The sequence below is a fragment of the Scyliorhinus canicula genome, chromosome 12 (assembly GCF_902713615.1).
Source record: "Scyliorhinus canicula chromosome 12, sScyCan1.1, whole genome shotgun sequence".
Classification (NCBI taxonomy): domain Eukaryota; kingdom Metazoa; phylum Chordata; class Chondrichthyes; order Carcharhiniformes; family Scyliorhinidae; genus Scyliorhinus; species Scyliorhinus canicula.
In genome coordinates this window covers 16,999,630-17,018,573 of record NC_052157.1, presented here as the reverse complement: position 1 = coordinate 17,018,573, position 18,944 = coordinate 16,999,630, and the positions used below count along the sequence as shown (strand labels likewise).

The window sequence follows — 18,944 nt, the reverse complement described above, 5'->3', positions numbered from 1 at the left end:
TCGGCAAATGTATGGAGGCTGCTTAATGTTATTATGATGTCCTCGGAGGACGAACATAGAACAGAACATTACAGCGCAGTACAGGCCCTTCGGCACTCGATGTTGCACCGACCTGTGAAACCACTCTAAAGCCCATCTACACTATTCCCTTATCGTCCATGTGTCTATCCAATGACCATTTCAATGCCTTTAGTGTTGGCAGAAGTGGAAGTGGTGGTGGCAATGGACAAAGAAAGCATTCAATTGGGCTGAATGGGCATATCTGTTTGAGGTGTTGGGTCGGTTCAGTTTTTGGCAGGGGTTTGTGGATTGGAGGTCGGCTGCAGTCCAAGGCACCTAAGGTGAGTGTTCGGACAAACAAGGTTAGTTCAGATTAATTTGGGTTACACCAGGGGTCGAGGCAGGGCTACCTGCTCTCCCCGCTGCTTTTTGTGCTAGTGATAGAACCATTGGCAATGGTGCTTAGGGATTGGAGGGGGTGGAGGGGAATTGAGCCAGAGGGGGGGTAGAGCACAAAGTTTCTTTGTACTCAGATGACCTACTGTTGCATATTTTAGATCCGGTTGGGAGCTTCGATAGGATCATGGGGATTCTGAGTGGGTTTGGTTGGTTTTCGGGGTACAAGCTGAATATGGGGATAAGCGAGGTGTTCCCAATTATTGTATGGGGGCAGGAGAGGAGGCTGGGGGAATTGCCGTTTCAGGTGGTGGGGGTGAGCTTTCGCTATCTTGGGATCCAGGTGACGCGGAGGTGGACTCAGCTGCACAAACTGAACCTGGCACGGCATGTGGAAGGGATGAAGGGGTGATGAAGATGGGCTTCACGAGGTGGGAGGTGCTGCCGTTGTCTTTGGTAGGACGTGTGCCAAACGGTGAAGATGACGGTGCTGCCAAAGCTTTTGTTTGTATTTCAGGACCTCATGATTTTTGTTCCTATATCGTTTTTTTAGAAAGGTGAATGGGTGGATTTTGATTGTATGGGCGGGGAGGTGAGGAGGGTGGTCAAGGAGAGGGATCGACAGGGGGAAATGGGTGGTGGAGGAGCGGTCCGTTTGGGGCGAATGGAGGCAGCCTCGTGTAGGGGGCATGAGGGCACTGTTGTTGGCGCCCATCCCGGTCTCGCCAGGTCACTACTCCACAAGTCCGGTGGTGGTATCAGCACTGAGGGTTTGCAGCCAGTGTCAACAGCACTTTGGATTGGATGGTATGTCGCTGTGGACACGATGTGCGGCAGTCATAGGTTTGTACTGGCGGGGTTGGATGCAAGATTCTGGGGGTGGCGGTAGGTGGGGATAGAATACTTTGTAGTTTGCAGACCTGGAAGAGCTTGTGGAGACGTACCAGTTACCAAAGGGGAATAGGTTCAGGTATCGGGTTAGGGACTTTGTTAGGAAGGAGATGCCGTTATTTCTGACGCTGCCGGCCCTGGAGCTGCAGGATAAGCTTTAGTCCGAGGGGAGGTGTCATGTGAGTGTACCTTTTTAAGAAATGGGTTTTTATAGAATAACTGTAGTGGGTGTACCTTTAAGAAATAGGTGTTTATTACTACAGTGATGTCAGAGAGTGGGTAGAGCTGGGCTGTCTGTCAGCTTGTTACTTTCGCTTTAGGCTTTTTGCTGCAGGGTGGGTTTGGTTTCATTTTAGTTTTGGAGAAGCTGCAATCACAGCAGGATGTGTGTGAATCTCTGCAAGCTTATGAATGTCCATTTGCTGATTTCAACGTGGTAACTGTTCTCAGTAGTGAAGTTCAGCCTGATGTCTTTCTGTTAAAAGGTGGTTTTAAGTGGTGTTAAGGGGCTGTTTAGCACAGGGCTGAATCGCTGGCTTTGAAAGGAGACCAAGCAGGCCAGCAGCACGGTTTGATTCCCGTAACAGCCTCCTCGAACAGGCGCCGGAATGTGGCGACTAGGGGCTTTTCACAGTGACTTCATTTGAAGCCTACTCGTGACAATAAGCGATTTTCATTTCATTTTCATTTCATTTCATTAAGTCTTATGGATGTTAAAAGGAAAGTAAGAATTACTTAATGTTGTATTCATTGGGGGTTGTATTTGAATTAATGGTTGCTAAGATGTTCACTGTATGTTTTAAAAAGGTTAACTTGAGTTCATAGAATAAACATTGTTTTGCTTTAAAAAATACTTTTCCATTTCTGCTGTACCACACCTGTAGAGTGGGCCGTGTGCTTCCCATACCACAGTCTATACAAGATACACTTTGGGGTTCTCTACACCCTGGCTATTAACAGAGGGCAGAATTGCGGACATGCATGGGGAGCTGATGAAGTGGGAATGTGTTCCCATGGAGGAGGTCAGGCGCAAGTGGGAGGAGGAGTTGGTGGGGGCGCGTTGGGGGTCAGAGTGTGGGGGAAGCTTTGCAAAGGGTGAATATGTCTTCATCGTGTGCTAGGTTAAGTCTTATCCACATTAAGGTGGTGCATTGAGCTCACGTGGCAGTATCCAGGAAGAGTTGGTTCATTTTGGGGGTGGAGGATAGGTGTGGACGGTGTGTGTGTGTGTGTGAGCGGCAAACCATATGAATATGTTTTGGGCGTGTGCGACGTTGAGGGAGTTTTGGAAGGAATTTTTGGACGTAATGTCAAAGATTCTGGGGGTAGAGGTTGCTCCGAGTCCGGAGGTGGCGATATTCTATCAAGAGAGTGTCGGAGGATCCAGAAGTTCAGGTGGGGAGTGAGGTCGACATCTTGGCCTTTGCCTCCCTGATAGCCCAGAGACTGATTTTACTGTGTTGGCATGGGTGTGGGTGAGTGAGTCGGCAGAGTTTCTGCATTTGGGAATAGTTAAGTTTGCCATTCGAGGGGTGGAGGAGGTGTTTGCCTTGAAATGGAAGCTGTTTATCGACTTCTTTAAGGAGTATGGTGTCATTTGGGGGCAGGGGGAGGTGGGAATTGTTGGGGGAGCAGAGATAGATTAGAAAAGGGAGGTGGGTGCCGGGGTGGCAGTGGGGTGGGTGGGAGCTGTGGTTGGAGGGACTGAAGGGAGGGAAGGATTTTGTTACCTATTGCCGCGGTTAGCTTTTGTATTTTTGTTAATATGTATATATTTTAAACGGACAGTGGTGGGAAGTACAAGGACAGTGGTGGGAAGACAAGGACAGTGGTGGGAAGTTGTGTGTGGAGGCTGAGGAGATAAGCGAGATACTAAATGAATACTTTTCGTCAGTATTCACTCAGGAAAAAGATAATATTGTGGAGGAGAATGCTGAGACCCAGGCTATTAGAATAGATGGCATTGAGATGCGTAGGGAAGAAGTGTTGGCAATTCTGGACAAGGTGAAAATAGATAAGTCCCCGGGGCCTGATGGGATTTATCCTAAGATTCTCTGGGAAGCCAGGGAAGAGATTGTTGAGCCTTTGGCTTTGATTTTTAGGTCATCATTGGCTACAGGAATAGTGCCAGAGGACTGGAGGATAGCAAATGTGGTCCCTTTGTTCAAGAAGGGGAGTAGAGATAACCCCGGTAACTATAGGCCGGTGAGCCTGACGTCTGTGGTAGGTAAAGCCTTGGAGAGGATTATAAAAGATACGATTTATAATCATCTAGATAGGAATAATATGATTAGGGATAGTCAGCATGGTTTTGTGAAGGGTAGGTCATGCCTCACAAACCTTATCGAGTTCTTTGAGAAGGTGACTGAACAGGTAGACGAGGGTAGAGCAGTTGATGTGGTGTATATGGATTTCAGTAAAGCATTTGATAAGGTTCCCCACGGTCGGCTATTGCAGAAAATACGGAGGCTGGGGATTGAGGGTGATTTAGAGATGTGGATCAGAAATTGGCTAGTTGAAAGAAGACAGAGAGTGGTGGTTGATGGGAAATGTTCAGAATGGAGTTCAGTTACGAGTGGCGTACCACAAGGATCTGTTCTGGGGCCGTTGCTGTTTGTCATTTTTATAAATGACCTAGAGGAGGGCGCAGAAGGATGGGTGAGTAAATTTGCAGACGACACTAAAGTCGGTGGAGTTGTAGACAGTGCGGAAGGATGTTGCAGGTTACAGAGGGACATAGATAAGCTGCAGAGCTGGGCTGAGAGGTGGCAAATGGAGTTTAATGTGGAGAAGTGTGAGGTGATTCACTTTGGAAAGAATAACAGGAATGCGGAATATTTGGCTAATGGTAAAATTCTTGGTAGTGTGGATGAGCAGAGGGATCTCGGTGTCCATGTACATAGATCCCTGAAAGTTGCCACCCAGGTTGATAGAGTTGTGAAGAAGGCCTATGGTGTGTTGGCCTTTATTGGTAGAAGGATTGAGTTCTGGAGCCATGAGGTCATGTTGCAGTTGTACAAAACTCTAGTACGGCCGCATTTGGAGTATTGCGTACAGTTCTGGTCGCCTCATTATAGGAAGGACGTGGAAGCTTTGGAATGGGTGCAGAGGAGATTTACCAGGATGTTGCCTGGTATGGAGGGAAAATCTTATGAGGAAAGGCTGATGGACTTGAGGTTGTTTTCGTTAGAGAGAAGAAGGTTAAGAGGTGACTTAATAGAGGCATACAAAATGATCAGAGGGTTAGATAGGGTGGACAGCGAGAGCTTTCTCCCGCGGATGGAGGTGGCTAGCACGAGGGGACATAGCCTTAAATTGAGGGGTAATAGATATAGGACAGAGGTCAGAGGTGGGTTTTTTACGCAGAGTGGTGAGGCCGTGGAATGCCCTACCTGCAACAGTAGTGAACTCGCCAACATTGAGGGCATTTAAAAGTTTATTGGATAAGCATATTGATGATAAAGGCATAGTGTAGGTTAGATGGCCTTTAGTTTTTTCCATGTCGGTGCAACATCGAGGGCCGAAGGGCCTGTACTGCGCTGTATCGTTCTATGTTCTATTAAAATGTTTTTAAAAAAATAAGATTGTGGGTTCCATCCACACTGTCGGATTTGAACATAGACTGACATCCTCAAACAGTACTGAGGGTGGGAGAGCTGTATTATCAGAGGTCCTGCTTTATCATCTGTGGTGTTAAATCTAGATGTCATTGGACATGGATCAGGTGGGTGTTAAAGATCCCAGAGCACTATTCAAAATACAGAAGGGCTTTCTCCCAAGATCCTTGCAATTTTCTCCCTCAACCAATACCTAAAAATCAGTTTGTTATTTCATCTAATTGCTATATGTCAGACGTTATACAAAAGTCTGTATGGTGTGTTTGCACAACTACAGTCACTGAAGGTCATTACATGTGAAGTACTTTAAGATGATTCTGTAAGACATGACAGGGTGCTATACAAATGCAAGTCTTTAATATAGTACCTTACCCAGAAACTGATTCCAAGTGTTGACCACAGCGTGTTGATCTTCCTGACTTTAGTACTAAATTTACTTTTCGCAGTTTGTCCTGATATTATGGGTTAATTGGAAGTAAAATCCCAAACGTACAGTTTCTGTACCTTTAACTATCTTAGATGTTTATTTTGGGCCCAGTCTCACTTGGATCAGATGCACTTTTGAATGTGTTTCCTGTTCTGCTGGGACCATGGAATTGTGTGAAAATGGGAATCAGTCAAACATGAGTAATATAGGATCGGGAGATTAAATTGATTTTCAATGAGAGCTGAAAGCTGACGAGAGCGAATTATGGAATCATCCTGGGTGGCACCTAAACCAGGCTTTAGGCTTCTTTCTGATGCTAATTTTAGGACCTCTAAATTGGCTTCCCTGAAAAAAACCTGGCCTCAGGCCGTCATTCTCAGATTTTCCAGGAGTGAATCATAAAATCATAGAATTTACAGTGCACAAGGAGGCCACTCGGCCCATCGAGACTGCACCGACCCTTGGAAAGGGCACTCCACTGAAGCCCACGCTTCCACCCTATCCCTGTAACCACACCTATCTTTTTTGGACGCTGAAGGCAATTTTAGCACGGCCAATCCACCTAAACGCATCTTTGGACTGTGGGAGGAAACCAGAGCACCCGGAGGAAACCCACGCAGACACGGGGAGAATGTGCAGACTCCGTACAGACAGTGACCCAAGCCAGGAATCGAACCTGGAACCCTGGAGCTGTGAAGCAACAGTGCTAACCATTGTGCTGCCGTGCCGTCCCTCGTGGTTCCACTGAGAAGCAAAATAACCTGGTTGTCTGTGAAATTCAGAGCATTTCACCAAGTGTGTCCCTCCCAGCTCCGCAGTACTCCCAATGGCTGTTCCCAGCCTCCTCCCCCATCCTGCTATCCGAACCGACTTCCTGGCGCTCACTTTGCGGAAATGGTTGAGCTGCCAGTGGAGGTCTGGGAGGTTTTGGCAACTCTGCCCTGTTATTGAGATGGGACCCATGTCCAGTTTCAGGAGACCTTGGGGCCTCCTGGTTTGGATCTGTTCAAATTATGCAACACTGATTTTAAGCTTGGAACTAAGCCTGGATGGAATTTATCCTGTCTGTGGAAAGATTTATTTTGTTATCCGTCATATGAGGCCGTCGCTGGCATCTCATGATTTGAGTGGCTCGCTAGACATTTCAGTCAACCTCAATGCTGGAGATCTGGAGTCACATGTAGGCCAGACAAGGTAAAGATGGTAGATTTCCTTCCCTAAAGGGCATTAGTGAACCAGATGGGTTTTTGTGACAATGATTTCATGGCCATAATTAGACTCATTAATATTCCAGATTTTTATTGAATTCTAATTTCACCTCTGCTGTGGTGCCCAGTGCAGTACCCTGGGCCTCTGGATTGCTAGCCCACTGGATTGCTAGCCCACTGGATTGCTAGCCCACTGGATTGCTAGCCCACTGACAATACCACGAATGCACTTCTGGTTAAATGAGTGCAGTAGAGTATGTAATGAAAATGAAAATCGCTTATTGTCACAAGTAGGCTTCAAATGAAGTTACTGTGAAAAGCCCCTAGTTGCCACATTCCGGCGCCTGTTCGGGGAGGCTGTGATGGGAATTGAACCGTGCTGCTGGCCTGCCTTAGTCTGCTTTCAAAGCCAGCGATTTAGCCCTGTGCTAAACAGCTCCAGTAATAAAGCAGATGGCCTGTGGAAAGTGATTCAATAGGGCAGAATCCACAAGACAGCAGATCACACTTGATCTGTGACGGGAAAGTGGTTGATAGACCACAAAAGTGGTTTTTTTTTTCGCTTCCATACAAATTAAGGTAACCACAGTTTACATCAGTTTTCTTTACCTCGCGGTTTTGTTAATGCTGTGTTCCGTAAGGCTTTGGCCAACTGCACGTAGCCTGTCTCATTCAACACATCGGAAAATGGCTCCAAGACCCAACATTCTTCCCCCTCCAACAGTGAGAGCATTTTTGCAACTTTAAATTCTTGGCTGCCTTGCCGCTGCAAGACAAAAATGGACAAAACGGCGTGTAAATTTTTTAAAATTAAAAAAATAAAAATTACAAAACTAAGATTATATTTCAACCAAAGAGAAATTTCAAAATGGATCACTTTATTTATTACTCCTCCTCCAAGTTAACCTTCCATTTAGTTTGGTAAATTTTACCTGATTTCCCCGCCCCAATTTTCTCAAAATTGCTGGCTATTGCCTGGGCGCAGTTCCACAGTTACCCAGTACCTCAACTTCCTCGCCAATCTTCGTCTGAGTCTAGAGTGAGCATTGACAGCGTTCCTAACCATAAGTGGCATCACAGCCAAACCTTATTCAATTCTCTGCTGACAACAGCTCGTCACTTTGTAACATGTACTATTTTGCCCTTGGGGTGCTGAGGTCAATTTTAGCACAATAGTTATGTATTCCCACTTTCCTCTCATATGATTTCCTCCCTTACCTGGATTATTTGGATCTGTGCGTCAGACAGGATCCCTTTTTCCTGAAGAAGTCTGTAGAACACTGGTGACATCTGAAGCTCAGCGACAATCAAGGAAAAATTTGTCCGAATCACATCTTTATGAAAATCTTTGTTGTGTGTATTTTCACGGTTAATTCTGAAATCTGGGATTTAAACATTTTCATTTGAACTTGTAGAGAGATTTATTGCCAACAATCCAACACTTTGATTTCTTATTTAATCACAATCCAGATGCAAGCCAACAAGGGGTCATGATGGGACAAGTAAAGGAACGAAGGACGAGTCATGAGACCATAAGGCCATAAGACATAGGAGCAGAATTAGGCCATTCAGCACACCGTGTCTGCTCCGCCATTCAGCCATGGCTGATATGTTTCTCATCCCCCTTCTCCTGTCTTCTCCCTGTAAACCCTGATCCCATTATTAATCAAGAACCTATCTATTTCTGTCTCAAAGACACTCAAGTGATTTGGCCTCCACAGCCTTCTGCGGCAATAAGTTCCACAGATTCATCACCCTCTGGTTGAAGAAATCCCTCCTCGCCTCCGTTTTAAAGGATCGTCCCTTCAGTCTCAGGCTGTGCCCTTCTACTCTCTCCTATGTGTGGAAACACCCTCTCCACGTCCACTCTATCCAGGCCTCTCAGTATTCTGTAAGCTTCAATGAGATTCCCCCTCATCCTTCTAAATCCATTTTGTACAGGCCCGGAGACCCCATTTTGCTTTGCAGCATCATTCACCCTTCATCCCATTACAGATCTTTCCCCCTTATGCTGCAAGGATAATCCAGGGAACTACAGGCCAGTGAGCCTTACGTCAGTGGTAGGGAAATTACTGGAGAGAATTCTTCGAGACAGGATCTAATCCCATTTGGAAGCAAATGGACATTAGTGAGAGGCAGCATGGTTTTATGAAGGGGAGGTCGTGTCTCACTCACTTGATAGAGTTTTTCGAAGAGGTCACAAAGATGATTGATGCAGGTAGGGCAGTGGATGTTGTCTATATGGTCTTCAGTAAGGCCTTTGACATGGTCCCTCATGGTAGACTGATACAAAAGGTGAAGTCACACGGGATCAGGGTGAGCTGGCAAGGTGGATACAGAACTGGCTAGGTCATGGAAGGCAGAGAGTAGCAATGGAAGGGTGCTTTTCAATTTGGAGGGCTGTGACTAGTGGTGTTCCGCAGGGATCAGTGCTGGGACCTTTGCTGTTCATAGTATATATAAATGATTTGAGGACTTCCGGTTGCGGCTATGACCAGCTAAGTCGCACGTTTGGCTGCTCCTGTGAGGAAGGTGTTTTCGGGCCGATGGGAGGGCCCCTAACGGCGCTGGAACGGCAATTCCCGGTGGGGGAAGGTTCCCAGAGGAGAACCCTGAAAAATTTATGGTCGTTACCCGAAGTGGGGCAGGAAAAAAAGCGGCAGCAGCTCCCCGAAAAAAGCAGGGGAAGAAATCCAAAATGGCGGCCGGCGGCGCACCCGAGGACTGGAGGAAATGGGCGGAGGAGCAGCAGGCCGTTCTCCTGCGCTTCTTCACGGAGCTGAAAGTGGAGCTGCTGGAGTCGATGAACGCGACGACCACCAGGCTGATGGGGGCACAGGCGACCCAAGAGGCGTCAATTCGGGAGCTGCAGCAGGAGATGGCTGTGAGGGAGGAGGAGGCCACGGTCCTCGTGGGAAAGGTGGAGGTGCACGAGGCACTCCACCTGAGATGGCAAAACCGACTGGAGGAGATGGATACCCGCATGAGGCGGAAAAACCTGAGGATCCTGGGCCTGGCAGAAGGGCTGGAGGGGTCGGACCTCCCGGGGTATGTGGCAGAAATGCTGGGCTCACTGATGGGGGCAGGGGCCGTCCCTTCGCCCCTGGAACTGGAGGAGGCCTACAGAGTAATGGCCAGGAAGCCAAGAGCAAACGAACCCCCGAGGGCGGTGCTGGTTCGGTTCCAGCGATTCAGTGACCGGGAGAGGGTGCTGAGGTGGGCCAAGAGAGAGAGGAGCAGCAAATGGGAGAACTCGACGGTGAGGATCTTTCAGGACTGGAGTGCGGAGGTGGCAAAGCGGCGGGCCCGGTTCAACCGGACGAAGGCGGTGCTGCATGCCAAGAGAATCAGATTCGGGATGCTGCAGCCAGCGCGCTTGTGGGTGACCTATAAGGACCAGCACCACTATTTCGAGTCCCCGGAGGAGGCGTGGGCCTTTGTCCAGGAAGAAAAGCTGGACTCAAACTAGAACCAGGGGATACTTGGCGGTCGTTGCCGCTCTGGTACTTTAAGCTGGACACGTGGCTTTCTTTTGGTTGGATTTTTACTTGGCCGTATTTTTGGACCCTTTTCTTTCTCTATACCAGTTTTTTCTCTCTTTTTTCGGTTATTTATAATGTTATGTTGGGAGGGCGGGGTGGGGGGGGAGTGTCGGGGGTATGTGTTTCTTGTGGGGTTTTTGGTTGTTTTGTATTTATCGGTGTGAGATCGGGGACGGGGGTGGAACTGAAGATGGAGGGGCGGGGAGGGGCAGGGCGAAAGCGCGGGCTTTCCTCTGGTTTCCCGCGCACGGGGCAGAGGAGGGAGGGGGGTGGGAGTAAGGGACGTGGTCAGCAATGGCTCCCTTTCCCGCGCTGGAGCGGGGGCAAGGAGGGGTGGTAAGGGGGGGGACGTCCCCCATGCCGGGAGGAGTCGGAGTGTGGCAGGGGCAGCCGGGTCAGCGTAAACCAGCTGACTTACGGAAGTACTATGGAGGGTGCATCGCGGCTAGGAAGGGTCCTAGCCTGGGGGGGGAGGGGGGGGGGGGGGGGGAGGGGGAGGGGGGAGGGGGGGGGCTACCGGGTTGCTGCTGAAAAGGCCAGGGAGGAGAAGTTGAGGACTGGAGGGGTGGGGGGGGGGGGGGGGGGGGGGGCGCCATCGCCATGGGGAGCGGGTCAGAAAGGGAGGGCTGACTCGGGGCGAGCAGGTGACAGGATATGGCTAGTCGGCAGGGGAAAGGGGCGGGCTGCCCTTCGACCTGGCTGATCACTTGGAATGTGAGGGGGCTGAATGGGCCGGTCAAGAGAACGAGAGTAATCTCGCATTTGAAGGGACTGAAGGCGGATGTAGCAATGCTACAAGAGACCCATTTGAAGGTGGCGGACCAGGTCCGCCTGAGAAGGGGGTGGGTGGGACAGGTGTTCCACTCAGGACTGGACGTAAAGAACCGGGGGGTGGCGATCCTGGTAGGGAAGAGGGTGTCGTTCGTGGCGGCGGAGGTGGTGGCGGATAAAGAGGGTAGATATGTCATGGTGAAGGGTAGGCTGCAGGGGGAGAAAGTGGTGATGGTTAACGTGTATGCCCCGAATTGGGACGACGCTGGCTTCATGAGGCGCCTACTGGGCCTCATTCCGGACCTGGAGGCAGGGGGCCTGATCATGGGGGGGGACTTCAACACAGTGCTGGACCCCGTGCTGGACAGATCGAGTTCAAGGACGAGTAGGAGGCCGGCAGCGGCAGAAGTGTTAAAGGGGTTTATGGAGCAGATGGGAGGGGTGGACCCCTGGAGGTTTGGGAGGCCGAGGGCGAGGGAGTATTCCTTTTTCTCCCATGTCCACAGAGTCTATTCTAGAATTGACTTTTTTGTATTGAGCAGGGGACTGATCCCGAAAGTACGGGAAGTGGAGTACTCGGCCATAGCGGTCTCAGACCACGCGCCACACTGGGTAGATTTGGAAATGGGGGAGGTGCGAGACCAGCGTCCGCTGTGGCGCCTGGATGTGGGGTTGCTGGCGGATGAGGAGGTGTGTAAGAGGGTCCGGAAGAGCATTGAAAGATATCTGGACATTAATGACACGGGGGAGGTGCAGGTGGGGATGGTATGGGAGGCCCTGAAGGCGGTGATCCGGGGGGAGCTGATCTCCATACGGGCACATAGGGAAAGGAGGGAGAGACAGGAGAGGGAGAGGCTGGTGGGGGAGCTTCTGGACGTGGATAGGAAATATGCGGAGGCACCAGAGGAGGGGCTGTTGGGGGAACGGCGCAGTTTGCAGGCTAAGTTTGACCTGTTGACCACCAGAAAGGCGGAGACACAGTGGAGAAGGGCGCAGGGCGCGATTTATGAGTATGGGGAGAAGGCGAGTAGGATGTTGGCGCATCAGCTCCGCAAGCGGGATGCGGCTAGAGAAATTGGGGGAGTGAGGGAGAGGGGTGGGAACGTAGTGCAGAAGGGGCCAGAAGTAAATGGGGTTTTCAGAGACTTCTATAAGGAGCTGTATCGGTCAGAGCCGCCGACGAGGGGAGGGGGGATGGAGGGCTTCTTGAACAAACTGAGGTTCCCCAAGGTCCAAGAGGAGCAGGTAGAGGGGCTGGGGGCGCAGATAGGGTTAGAGGAGCTAGTCAAGGGGATTGGGCATATGCAGTCGGGGAAGGCGCCGGGGCCAGACGGGTTCCCGGTGGAATTTTACAAAAAATATGCGGATTTGGTGGGCCCTGTGCTGGTGCGAGCCTTCAACGAGGCATGGGAGGGGGGGGCTCTGCCCCCGACAATGTCGCAGGCACTGATCTCTCTGATCTTGAAGCGGGACAAGGACCCCGTGCAGTGTGGGTCATATAGGCCTATCTCGCTCCTGAATGTGGACGCCAAGCTGCTGGCAAAGATCCTGGCTACCAGGATAGAGGATTGTGTGCCAGGGGTGATACACGAGGACCAGACGGGTTTTGTGACGGCAGCTTAATACGAACGTGCGGAGACTGCTAAACGTCATCATGATGCCGGCAGTGGAGGGGGAGGCGGAGATAGTGGTGGCATTGGACGCGGAGAAAGCATTTGATAGGGTGGAGTGGAAGTACCTGTGGGAGACGCTGGAACGGTTTGGATTTGGGGAGCGATTTATTAAATGGGTGAAGCTGCTCTATTCGGCCCCGACGGCAAGTGTAGTGACGAATGGTAGGAGATCGGAGTATTTTGGGCTCCACCGGGGGACCAGACAGGGGTGCCCCTTGTCCCCCCTGCTCTTCGTACTGGCAATTGAACCGTTGGCGATGGCACTGAGGGGCTCAGGGGGGTGGAGAGGGCTGACAAGGGGCGGGGAGGAGCACCGGGTATCGCTATACGCGGACGACCTGCTGCTATACGTGGCAAACCCAGAAGGGGGAATGCCGGAGGTGATGGAACTGCTAGCAGAATTCGGGGACTTTTCGGGGTACAAGCTAAACTTGGGAAAGAGTGAGGTATTTGTGATACACCCAGGGGACCAGGAAGAGGGAATCGGGAGACTCCCGTTGAAGAGAGCAGGAAAGAGTTTTAGATATTTAGGGGTGCAGGTGGCAAGGAACTGGGGGACTCTCCACAAGTTGAACTTCTCCAGGCTGGTGGAACAGATGGAGGAGGAATTTAAAAGGTGGGACATGGTGCCGCTGTCGCTGGCGGGCAGAGTGCAGTCCGTTAAAATGACGGTCCTCCCGAGTTTTTTGTTTTTATTTCAGTGCTTGCCCATCTTCCTCCCTAGGGCCTTCTTCAAAAAGGTGATGAGCAGCATCATGAGCTACGTGTGGGCGCACGGCACCCCAAGGGTGAGGAGGGTCTTCTTGGAGCGGAGTAGGGAGAGTGGAGGGCTGGCATTACCCAACCTTTCGGGGTATTACTGGGCGGCTAATGTATCGATGGTGCGCAAGTGGATGATGGAAGGGGAGGGGGCAGCTTGGAAACGAATGGAGAGGGCGTCCTGTGGCAACATAAGCCTGGGGGCCCTAGTAACGGCGCCATGGCCGCTCCCTCCCACGAGGTACACCACGAGCCCGGTGGTGGCGGCCACCCTCAAGATCTGGGGGCAGTGGAGGCGACACGGGGGAAGTGGGAGGTCTGATGGAGGCACCGTTGAGAGGGAACCATAGATTCATCCCGGGGAACATGGACGGGGGATTCCAGAGCTGGCACAGGGTGGGCATCAGGCAGCTGAAGGATCTGTTTGTAGATGGGAGGTTTGCGAGCCTTAGAGAGCTGGAGGAGAAATTCGGGCTCCCCCCGGGAAACTTGTTTAGACATTTGCAGGTGAAGGCATTTGCTAGACGCCAGGTGGAAGGGTTTCCCTTGCTCCCCAGTAGGGGGGCGAGCGATAGGGTGCTCTCGGGGGTCTGGGTCGGAGGGGGGAGGATATCGGACATATACAAGGTAATGCAGGAGGCGGAGGAGGCATCAGTAGAGGAGCTGAAAGCCAAGTGGGAGGGGGAGTTGGGAGAGCAGATAGAGGATGGGACATGGGCTGATGCCCTGGAGAGGGTTAATTCTTCCTCCTCGTGTGCGAGGCTTAGCCTCATTCAATTTAAGGTGCTACATAGAGCCCATATGACGGGGACAAGGATGAGTCGGTTCTTTGGGGGTGAGGACAGATGTGTCAGGTGTTCGGGAAGTCCAGCGAACCATGTCCATATGTTTTGGGCATGTCCGGCACTGGAGGAGTTCTGGAAGGGGGTGGCAAGGACGGTGTCGAGGGTGGTGGGATCCAGGGTCAAACCAGGATGGGGACTAGCGATCTTTGGGGTTGGGGTGGAGCCGGGGGTACAGGAGGCGAGAGAGGCCTGAGTACTGGCCTTTGCGTCCCTAGTTGCGCGAAGAAGGATACTGATACAGTGGAAGGACGCGAGGCCTCCAAGCGTGGAAACTTGGATTAATGACATGGCAAGCTTTATTCAGTTGGAAAGGGTCTAATTCGCCCTGAGAGGGTCGGTACAAGGGTTCTTCAGGCGGTGGCAGCCTTTCCTCGACTTTTTGGCTCAAAGATAGGGTACAGAGGTCGCAGCAGCAGCAACCCGGGGGGGGGGGGGGGGGGGGGGGGAGGGGGGGGGGGGTGGCAACAACGGGTGTGGTGGGTTATTTACGGTTGTAATGCGGGCAAATTTGTTCGCAGTTCATGTTTGATGTTGATTGTTGCTTTGTTTGTTTTTGGGGAGGGGGAGGGGGGGAGGGACAACGCGCGCGCGAGTTCGGGCGGGGGGGGATATTTGTTAAGAGGGAATATTTTGTAATATTCTATAGTTAGTTGGGGTAAATATTTTCATGTAAAAAAATTTTTCAATAAAAACTATTTAAAAAAAAAAAAAATGATTTGAGGAAAATGTAACTGGTCTGATTAGTAAGTTTGCAGACGACACAAAGGTTGGTAGAATTGCGGATAGTGATGAGGACTGTCAGAGGATACAGCAGGATTTAGATCGTTTGGAGACTTGGGCGGAGAGATGGCAGATGGAGTTCAATCCGGACAAATATGAGGTAATGCATTTTGGAAGGTCTTATGCAGGTAGGGAATATACAGTGAATGGTAGAACCCTCAAGAGTATTGAAAGTCAGAGAGATCTAGGTGTACAGGTCCACAGGTCACTGAAAGGGGCAACACAGGTGGAGAAGGTAGTTAAGAAGGCATACGGCATGCTTGCCTTCATTGGCCGGGGCATTGAGTATAAGAATTGGCAAGTCATGTTGCAGTTGTATAGAACCTTAGTTAGGCAACACTTGGAGTATAGTGTTCAATTCTGGTCGCCACACTACAAGAAGGATGTGGAGGCTTTAGCGAGGGTGCAGAAGAGATTTACCAGGATGTTGCCTGGTATGGAGGGCATTAGCTATGAGGAGCGGTTGAATAAACTCAGTTTGTTCTCACTGGAACGACGGAGGTTGAGGGGCGACCTGATAGAGGTCTACAAAATTATGAGGGGCACAGACAGAGTTGATAGTCAGAGGCTTTTCCCCAGGGTAGAGGGGTCAATTACTCGGGGGCATAGGCTTAAGGTGCGAGGAGCAAGGTTTAGAGGAGATGTACGAGGCAAGTTTTTTACACAGAGGGTAGTGGGTGCCTGGAACTCGCTGCCGGAGGAGGTGGTGGAAGCAGGGACGATAGTGACATTTAAGGGGCATCTTGACAAATACATGAATAGGATGGGAATAGAGGGATATGGACCCAGGAAGTGCAGAAGATTTTAGTTTAGACGGGCAGCATGGTCGGCACGGGCTTGGAGGGCCGAAGGGCCTGTTCCTGTGCTGTACTTTTCTTTGTTCATTGGACTTTCTCTGTCCCCTATTCCCTGGCTATACAATTGATTAACAGACTTTTATCTCTGACATCTTCCCATTTGGTTGAACGTTTATCAGACAGGCACGTTAACGCTGCTTCTCTCTCCACAGATACATGCTGACCTGCTGAGTGTTTTCTCGCATTTTCTGTTCTAATTTCAGATACCCAGCAATAATTTCCCTTTTTGTTTCAGGAGAGAAGAGCTGAAGAAAGAAACGGCCATGGAAGGGATTAACAGATGAATATTGAGCCATAGCTAACTGGCCGCTATACCCTGAGATGTCTTCATCCAGGTGACCACCAGACAAGTATCACCATGAAGGTGAGAAAGACCTTTAGAGGTTCTGTGGCCATATGTCAGAGTGGAACTTGAATTCAGTTTTCTCACCAAGGCTAACATTGACATCCTCCACCTGTCACAATGAAAGGTCACCTTAACCGCATATACACATGTAAAGAATTACCCATGTTATTGACCTCTGCAAACAGAACTACTGGGAATTGACTTCTTCATCTTAATTGCTGGATTGATCATTCCTGTGAAAAGAAAGTGAGAAAAGTCATTATGCCACAGTTCCTTCCAATGAAATAACAGATCGCTGCCTATATACCAGTAGTTTTCCCAGCGGGCGGGTTGGTTTTGTTAATACGTGACTATGTCAACTATGTCTATGGAGGTCCTAGATTTGCATTCCTGGTCTGTGCTGAGTTGGATAATTTCAGCCAGGGTGGTTGTAGGAGGCCTTGCCACACCTGGCTTCAGAACATCTGATGAGTGAGGGAAATATTTGCTGGGGATCCTGTTCTGGATCACTATCCATGGACCACTCCTCACCTCAACCGGTGGTGGGTGAGTGGAAATTGGGTGAATCAGGCTTTCATTATAATCCCCCTTCTCGGTGACACTTGCTGCCCAGGCTCGGAGACGCTGTGAAGGTACATACTTGGCTGAGATGCCGGAGAGTGACAAGCCCCTCTAGAACCATCGTCCAGCTAAAGTCCAAGCCTGTGGAAAAGGAGGAGGAGAACGCAAGTGGAAAATAAAATCATGATTTTGTTTTTTGTCAAACAGCTGAAGTTATTCCGAAGTTTGTTATGTTGCCGTTTTCAGGCGAGGTCCAAGAGATTGACCCACACTCTGAACCACCCCTCCAAACAATACTGAGTGCCTGCTCCCTGCCTGTTTGTGTGGAGGGAAGGATGAGCAAGTTGGTGTCGTTGTGAGAGAGACCCAATACTGTGTTGCTGTCATAGAAACAAAGCCACAGAAATATGATACACTGGGGTCACGGAGCCTTGTGTGGGGTGGAAATCATAGAGTCATAGAGATTTACAGCACAAAAAGGCCCTTCATCCCATCATGTCTGTGCCAGCCATCAATCACCTATCTATTCTAATCCCATACTCTGGTATTTAGCCAATAGCCTTGTAGGCTCTGGCATTTCAAGTGCTCATCTAACTGCTTCTTAAATGTTGTGACGCTTCCCCGGATGATTATTCTTAATCATCTCTAGATTGTTGCAGTGACATTTTAGTGATGTTCTGCCTTAGTTATCCCCCTCCCCCTCCATTTTCAGGTTTCTCCAAAGATATTACTCTTCCCTGGGGTATGGTTCCATAGGCACCTCCGACAAGTGGCCATTCTTCACGTGTAAGCATGGGCAAGCTATTCGACTTGCTGTTGGTACATCATATGTGATCCTAGTCCTGCCCTCGCCTCACTCGCTACTCAAGTGGATTTTACGACAGGGGCTGGAACCAACTCCTTGACTGTTTTCCTTCTTGGTTCAGGGACCTTGAGGCCAATTATAGATCACCTGCTGCCTCCTCAGGTGAGATTGGTATAATCTAGGGATTAAGCTTGGGATCGTTCTCCCCCGAGCTATAAGCACACTGCTGGGTGCCTTTACTACTGAGAAAGGAAGTCGGGAGCAGGATAGAATGGAGACTGGGTTTTGTTTCAGATTCATATTCAGTCCATGTAAACGGATTTCAATTGAATAGCACTGGAACCTCAATGGTAGCACAGCAGTGACAGTGCTGTTGCATTAAGCGGATGGAGACAGACTAAGTCTCAGGTCTGTCTATCAGTTGAATTTGCTTGGCATCAATGTGACATTCTGTGCCTACTCAAAGCTATATACTTTAAACTTTTTTTAAGGAAAAAAAATTATTTCGCAGCCTTGCTCTTAGTCTCCCAGCAACGGTAGGCGCCAGTACTGAAAATTATGTCACCGTGCTGGCACGCTTGCTGCATTGTAACCATGGTACCCAGTGTGCCCACTGGTGGCATCGTAGTCCCATACCACACATGGAATCAATTCATTCAGCTGGCCTGCCAGTCATAAAATGCAAACAAGGGAGTCTCCTACTCAACCAAATCAATTCAATTAGGCATTAATGAACTGAAAGAGCCATATGTGCTGTGGATTTCGTCAAGCCAGGGTCTGTGTGCTCAGAAAATGTGAAACAAAATACAAAAGTGTACAATAATGGGTTGAAGGGGGCCATAAATTCCTGCCTTTGAGTTTAGTGTTACTGTTAAACAACGTGTTCATTTAATATTTTTATTGCAAACTTTTGAGTTTCGTTGCTGTCACTGTGTGATTTCCTCCCCCATCACAGCAGCAGCTTCAGGACAGAACAATGAGGGGTCCTGGTGACTGTGTGAAACTGGGCCTCTATTGTGGGTTTTACAGTACTTGTCGGCCAATCAACGGCATTCTATGCATCCACTCAACCTCATTTGCATGAACTCATTCTCTGCTGAACAGACCCATTTGGCATTGTTTCAACTTCGACTCAAAGTCCCATGAAGGTGCCAGATGGGATCTTTATTTCCAGACTTTCTTTCTCACGAGAATTTATAGGAACATCACAGTAAGTTTTGCATATTGCAAATCTGGGCGATGCAGCATTAAGCAAGCCCAATAGAAATCAATAGCAGCCAGTGTGGGCACCTCATTTATACACAGTGCAAAACCTCGACATTTGTTTTGCAATTACTCCTTTGCCAGGAAATGACAATTCTCTGCCGGGATGCAGTTGTACCGGTCTTGGCTGCCCTCTAAATAACTGAGCCATAGTGTTATTTTTCATGCATGATCCTGGAGGATCGTGTGGTGTCAGGAAGTTG

At 49.7% G+C, this 18,944-nt stretch overlaps 1 protein-coding gene across 2 annotated transcripts in view; it reads right to left on the bottom strand.

The window, feature by feature from the left end:
* The window catches only part of LOC119974638, a 33,332-nt gene extending 15,565 nt beyond the window's left edge, over positions 1 to 17,767 (bottom strand). Inside the window, exons 1-4 of one of the 2 annotated variants that reach the window (XM_038813704.1) lie at positions 17,542 to 17,767; positions 16,273 to 16,345; positions 7,758 to 7,921; positions 7,149 to 7,305 (exon numbers count right to left, since the gene is read on the bottom strand). In XM_038813704.1, coding sequence (XP_038669632.1) covers positions 7,149 to 7,305; positions 7,758 to 7,921; positions 16,273 to 16,276 — 325 coding nt within the window. In that variant the 5' untranslated portion in view covers positions 16,277 to 16,345; positions 17,542 to 17,767. The remainder of the gene's footprint in view (positions 1 to 7,148; positions 7,306 to 7,757; positions 7,922 to 16,272; positions 16,346 to 17,541) is intronic. The other variant, XM_038813703.1, reaches the window with a different exon arrangement.
* Between the last annotated feature and the right edge of the window lie 1,177 nt (positions 17,768 to 18,944).